The following is a 6,897-nucleotide window of genomic DNA, read 5'->3' on the forward strand; positions in this document are numbered from 1 at the left end:
CACCTTCCTAGAGGAGCTAAAAGACATCCTCCTGGACCGCCAACAACACCATCCTGGGCCCGCACATCAAATTTATGTGATCATTTGGGACAATGTACGCTTCCACAAAACAAACCAAATCAGAGAGTGGTTCACCACCAACAGTAACCACTTTTTAAACGTCTGTCTGCCACCCTACTCCCCTTTCCTGAACCCTATAGAGGAGTTCTTCTCATCATGGAGATGGAAGGTTTATGACAGACAACTATACACTAGAGAGAACCTCCTAAGGGCAATGGAGCTGGCCTGTGTTGACATCCCAGTGGAGGCCTTCCAAGGATGGATTCGCCATTCCAGGGCGTTTTTCCCGCGGTGCCTGGCAAGAGACAATATAGCCTGCGATGTGGATGAGGTGATGTGGCCCGATGCAGCTCAGCGACATGATGCCGCACAGTGATTGTGGTGTGTGTGTGTGGTGTGAATAAAGTAAATAAAGATCACACACACCCTGATCATGTTTTCAAGAGTACTGTTGTGTGCAATAGATTCTGTTTTTGCATTGAGTTGTGTTACAGTAGTGTACATGCAGAATTTACTATAGATTTATACTCTTCATATGAAACTCTCAAATCTAAATGCCTAATCCTCTGCAGAGATCTAAGAACATCCATTACTGTAAAGTTTCAAAAATATGCATTGGCAGTTATGAAACAAAGAACCTTCTCACAAATTGAGCATTGTGTTTTCAATTGTTTTGCTGTAGTGTGTAATGATGTGTATAGTGTTTACATTTTTGAAAGCTTCGAGCTGCTCTTTTGGTGTGAAAGTTTGAGTTTTGAAGTGAGAAGGTGTGGTTGTGTTTATGTAGCTTTAGAAAAGGGTGTTGTGTTTAGACATTGGGGAACATGGAGGAAACGTTTGTGAAATGTGTTTTAGCATTTGAGAAAAACTGTAATCACATTTTAACTGTGACCTACAATAGAAGCTGCATAGATCTACCTGACATCCAGCTCCAGCAGCGTGTTTGGGACCAGCAGCAGCAGTTCTTCCCACTGCGGCCCTGGGAGAGTGCCCTTCCAGCTCAACATAGCCAAAGCCCCATGACACAGATACAAAGAGACACCCGGCGGGTGACCACTGCTATACAAACCCTCACAGCTCTGCTTTAACCACTGAGGAGCTGAGTCCAAAACTTGAGCTGAGCTCCGCAGTAGACAGCACACCTGAGACACAACAAACACAAAGACAAAAATGAGAATACAGGTCTCAGAAAGAAGTCAGATGATTTAGCTTTTAGTTAATTTACTGTTATTTTTATTTTCATATTGAATGCCTGTTGGAAACTATTTCATAGCCACAGATGGAGATCAGTTTAAAAAATACTTCAAAACCTTTCAAGAACCTCCACAAGTATTTTCTGCTTTACGTTTGTGCATTTCTGTGTATAATGCAGCTCAAATGGAAATGGTTAATTAAGTAGCCATCTGTGACTGCTTTACACTGACATGTGATTTACTGACTTAAAATGGATGCTTATTGTGCACAATTCTTCATTCTCAACTCACCACAGAAGCAACTTCATCTCCATAACCCATGACGGACCTGATCAACAGAACTACAGCCATGCCGGCCATACTCTGGACTGACTGGATGAAGTCCTCTGCAAACAGGATGACAAACAGTGGAAGAAAGGCATGAGAGGAAAGTTTGTGTTTTCTTGCTCATTATTTACAAGCCTAAACGGCCTTCGTTCAAAAGCAATCAGGGGTTTGGGAAGTTCATGAAAAACACTATTCATCTGTCCATTTGGTACAGTTGAGATTCCAGCAAGCATAGCAGTGCACTCCATCTGTTCCTTCAAACAAATGCACCAGACAAAAAAAGGTTTGGAATCCTCAGTGTCTCTGGGAACAGTTAATTTTTTCCTAAACTGACTGATTACACAAGGCAATGATTAAACACTAACATAGACTTTTATGGCCTTGTTAAGTGATGATGTAACATTCTGTTTCTGGGTCCAAAATTCGGTTCATTCTCCTCCTTTCCCTATGCCGCAGTGTTGTGTTCCCCACTGTTTCAGTAGATCTGAATCAAAAATCACAAGCCAGCTGTCATTTTACCACTTTCCTTGAGTTGGGAAATGGAAAAAGAAAACTACACTTGATTAGATACGTCACAGTATTCTTAAATTAATAAAAATAAAGCTTCTAAAAGTGTGGTGTTCTGTTGCCTTGTAATATTAGCTAACTACTTAGCACGAAGTTAACGTAAACACTATACACTGACATTTTACACTGATGAAAGTAACAGTAAAAGCTGGGAACTATTAAAACAAGTTAACATATAACTCAATATACACAGCTATATAATGGAATAAATTTACTCCAACATCTAATAAAGTTAGGTTATTAGACCATCAGGCGGAACGGCAACACGGACTACTCTGAAAGTCACTTTTGGCTTTTCCCGATTAAGGACACCACAGCGAATTGTCACACTGACAACTCGCATGTTGACATTTGGCACGTGTTTTACGCCAGATGCCCTTCCTGACGCAATCCTGATTCAAACCCGGGGCGCAGCGGCAAGAGCACTGTGCCTTAACCACTAGGCTACCAGGGACGGCTCTAAAACAACACTGGCTACTCTAAATCTTAAAAATGTACTCATGTTTTTTTGCTCTCAATGATGCCGCACTAAAGAAAAAAAAAAAAAGAAGTGGTTTTTTTGGAGGATGACATGCTCCACCATTGGGGTCTGTGGGAGCTTGGACCCAGAAGTGGAATGTCAAGTCACACTTAACAAGCGGATAGTGATTGCAATTACATTTCCACAGAATATATAGACACACAAATCTGACTATACTGGTCTGTGGGTAGCAGAGAAAAAAAAATTAATCTGATAGATCATCATTTTTTTACTTAAGCATCTTTAAATTACTGCAAAAATCTGAGCTGTTCTCTTATTTTTGACATTTATGAAGTGAATAACCTTAAATGCTACAAAACTAAAAAGTAACCTGCCAGAGGTTAAAACTAAACTCAACAAAACCGCTTGTCAATTTCATATGAAACAGGCCTTATTTGAGCCATAGTGTATGTCTATGTGTCACTTAGATTCAGATCATCACAAGGTGGTAAAGTTTAAAAATTAAGATTTTATCAGTGCCATATGTTGAAAACAAAGTAAGATTACTCTTCACACAGTCCCTGGGAGACCTTAGAAACATGGTGTGTCATTTGCCCCTGGATTTTAATACTTCAAAGATAAAGTACTAAATGACTATTAAGGATGGCTGTTGACAGATATGTCTGCATTGAAATGAAGGCAAGTTGTATGGTTACTTCCATGGTCTCTGCAAAAACCAGCTGTTTCTACATTTTTAAGTCTGGTTCCTTACCATCAGTGAGGATGTGTACGTAGCAGTTCATGAGGCTGCTTAGAGTGTCCTCCTGCTTGCATTGATCCTGGTCACCCTGCAGAGCAGCGCTGATGATCTCTTCGGATTTCTGGACTACCAGCATGGAGGTCTTCACCGCCATCAGGCAGGACTGCATCAGCTGGGCCTGGGCTACATGACACCCTGCTAGACAACTTCGAGATCAGCAGGGGGCGACAGAGACACATGTATTGAGAGCAGGCCCCACCAGAGATTTTGTCATTTACAATTTTTGGCATAAGGGAGGTAAAGCTGTAGCAGTGGTTATTTGGTGTAAATAATGTACTGTGTACTCTGAAGCAAGAGAGATAAGCACTAACTTATGTCACTGCAAGAAAAACAGACTATCATAAGCATAAACCTAGCTACAAACCATGGTCAACAGGATTAATGCAGAGGAATAAGAAATGTAGAATATGCCTCTATACCTGTTCTGATGAAGGTATTCACTCAGTCCCTTGTGAAGGAACTGCAGCACTACACAGGTAAAAAGAAAGTAAATAAGACTAAGGAAGAAATGCAGCTTTTCTCTAAATTAGACATTAAATGAACAAACCCTTTACCTTCTGGCAGCAGTTTGTTAATGCATCTTTCACCTGGAGGACAGAATTTTGAAAAATTACTTATTTAACTTGACAATAGAGACAAGAGTTGTCTGTAGCAATCTAAAGTAATGCAAAGGTGAGCGATCACACACTCACCGAGAGGGAAGCCATCCAGACATGCAGCGATGGTGTCTACGGTGTGTGGAAGTTTGTCTGAAGCCAGGTTGGACAAACAGTCAGACAAACAAGTACACAAACAGTCTACAGTCTGCTCATAAAGCCAGGCTGGTACTGAACCCAAGGCACTGAGGGGAGGAAAACAGAGCCATTTTATTTAGTGTAGAGCTGAGTGGAGAGAAGTAAGTATCAAGTGTTTTTCAGATTAAGAAAATAGTCAAATGTAGCTCTGTACCTAGCGATAGACCGTCGTAGGGGGTTCCTGGCCTGCAGAGAGATGTAGACTAGAACCAGGGTGTGAAGACAGGCTTCTAGAAGAGCTCCATCAGACTGCTGTTCCCTCAGGGCCTCCAGCTGGGACCCTGCCTGAAGCAGTATGGACACACACTACTACTACTACTACTACTTTCAGCTGTTCCCGTTAGGGGTCGCCACAGCGAATCAACCGTTCCTTTGGCATGTGTTTTACACCGGATGCCCTTCCTGATGCAACCCAAATATATATAAATGCACTACTGTGGGCAATTTAGAGTAGCCAGTCAACCTAACATGCATGTCTTTGGACTGTGGGAGGAAGCTGGATTAGAGCTGTAATTCTTAGCCCGAACCCTACCCGACGGGTCGGGCTTAATTTCTATCATTTTTACTCAGGCCGGGCTCGGGCTCGCGCGTTAAATGAGTGGTCACGTGATGCGTTTCAACTAGCGCAAGAAAGATGCATTGCGAAGAACGAAGATGGATGAGGTGAAACAAAGGCTTGCCTCTGGCGTATATTTTTTGGTTACACCAGCAGCAGCTAAGTCTGAGGTGTGGCAACATTTTGAACATGTGCATAACGAGAACAATGACCCAGTGGGTTATGTAAAATGCAAGAAATGTAATGTTCTCTTAAAATACCACAGCAAAACGACAGGGAATTCCTCGCTGAGAAGGCATGTTGAGCGATGCTGTGTGCGTGCGCTGTGCGCACATTTGAATAATGTCGGGCTGTAAATGGGTTCGGGCTGTCAATCAAAAATTTACTTGTCGGGCTCGGGCCGAATTCTGTCGGGCCTAACTTTTCAGGCCCAATTACAGCTCTAAGCTGGATTACCTGGAGAGAACCCACACAAGCACGGGGAAAACATGCAAACTCCGCACAGAAAGGTCACGAACCCTGAACATTGAAACAGTACAACAGTGGAAATGGCGAACAGATTAAGGAAGATGTAAAGCTGAATATCTTTTACATGCACCTCAATTCAGCATGTGGGTTTCTTGGAGCCCTGCTGTTTGCAGTGAGGCAACAGCGCTGACCACTGTGCCACCGAGCTGCCTCAGCATTGACACACCCTCTGGTAATATAATGTATGGGAACACTTCTGAGAGAATGCTAGCCTAGAGAGCTGCATCTCCATTACATAATGTTTGTTAAATAATGACAATATAATAAACAGAATATTAGATAGACATAAATCTTATTGATGCTAACCTTTTTAACCAGCTGGATCTGCTGCACTGGCTCTGCCAGTTTCAGACAGGACTGCAGAGTCTGGGCAAGTTCCCTGATTCCATCATCTCCATCATCAACAGAAAGGGACACTAAGAAGGACCAAGACACACATTGAAAAGCATTGTAAATAGTATGACACAGGTAATGTAGTGGAGGGTAGACACACAACAACCGAGAGTGCTCTGATATTACTGACACACAATATTATTTGAGGAGCACCTAGAGGACTATGTTTTGTTTTATTAACCATTGTTACTCTGCTCATCAGTGGTTCAGTGCCATTACCTATCAGCTTGTGCAGTTTCTCCTCATCCAACACCACAGCCTCTACTTTGGCTGCCTTTTTCTTCACCACCATGACTGTGCTGATTGAGGAGTAAAGCAGTTAAATCGTTTCCATGACTGCATGAGTGTTTATCAAAAACCAAATGTCCAACATATATAGGTCTGCAATACAGCATGGTACGATATAATAGGAAATACAAATAGCAGGGACAAATTCAACAGCAGACTCACATTTAAGGTGAGCAGCGCAGTGTCTTTTATCCAGAGTGAACATTAAAAAATCACTTGGAATTTACGAATTATCATTAACGTCAACTACATCTTTACATATCTCCAACACTTTCTCTCCCATATAAACAAACACATATATACATATACATAGCAACTTTATATTCCCATTTTCTAAGGTTACTTCATATTTAGCTTTACCTTAGCTAAAACACCATGTGCTAGCTAGGACTGTTAGACAACTACTGCTAGCTTTGTGACAACACTCTTAATGTTACATCCCAAATAAAAGCAAGACAGGCACAGAAAACAGTGGAAACGGCGAACAGATTAAGAGAGATGTAAAGCTGAATATCTTTTATATTCACCTCAATTCAGCATGTGGGTTTCTTGAAGCTGTTTCTCCTACTGAAACCAACATAAAAGCGCCTTTTCTTCTTCTTTAGCTGTTATTAATGGCGGTTGGCAACCAGCTTTACGTGCATTACCGCCACCTTCCAGACTGGAGTGTGGATCAGAACGGCCCCTACCTACCACCACACCAAAATAACCCCACTCAGTTCACCTTATATGAGGGGTGTCAAACTCAATCGTACAGGGGGCCAAAACTCAAAGCACACTTTAGGTCGCGGGTCGAACAGGATAAGCATTTATTGAACAGACTAAAACTAAACGTTTTTTGAACATAAATATGAATCGAAACAGACAGGATACAATATTATTCCTAAATAAATAAACTTGAACTTAAAATC

General features: G+C 41.7%; 1 protein-coding gene across 4 annotated transcripts in view; it reads right to left on the bottom strand.

The window, feature by feature from the left end:
• thada (THADA armadillo repeat containing) overlaps positions 1 to 6,747 on the bottom strand; it is a 216,528-nt gene extending 209,781 nt beyond the window's left edge. For 2 of the 4 annotated variants that reach the window (XR_002276928.1, XM_020624137.1), the window contains exons 1-10: positions 6,514 to 6,747; positions 5,918 to 5,997; positions 5,612 to 5,721; positions 4,376 to 4,527; positions 4,120 to 4,268; positions 3,982 to 4,014; positions 3,847 to 3,895; positions 3,380 to 3,573; positions 1,545 to 1,639; positions 979 to 1,202 (exon numbers count right to left, since the gene is read on the bottom strand). Coding sequence is in view for 3 of the 4 variants with exons in the window: in XM_020624137.1 (XP_020479793.1) it covers positions 979 to 1,202; positions 1,545 to 1,639; positions 3,380 to 3,573; positions 3,847 to 3,895; positions 3,982 to 4,014; positions 4,120 to 4,268; positions 4,376 to 4,527; positions 5,612 to 5,721; positions 5,918 to 5,997; positions 6,514 to 6,566 (1,139 nt within the window). In the remaining variant the exon portion in view is untranslated. The remainder of the gene's footprint in view (positions 1 to 978; positions 1,203 to 1,544; positions 1,640 to 3,379; positions 3,574 to 3,846; positions 3,896 to 3,981; positions 4,015 to 4,119; positions 4,269 to 4,375; positions 4,528 to 5,611; positions 5,722 to 5,917; positions 5,998 to 6,513) is intronic. The other 2 variants (XM_020624135.1, XM_020624136.1) reach the window with 2 other exon arrangements.
• Between the last annotated feature and the right edge of the window lie 150 nt (positions 6,748 to 6,897).

This window comes from Monopterus albus, unplaced genomic scaffold (assembly GCF_001952655.1).
Source record: "Monopterus albus unplaced genomic scaffold, M_albus_1.0 scaffold320.1, whole genome shotgun sequence".
NCBI classification, from domain to species: domain Eukaryota; kingdom Metazoa; phylum Chordata; class Actinopteri; order Synbranchiformes; family Synbranchidae; genus Monopterus; species Monopterus albus.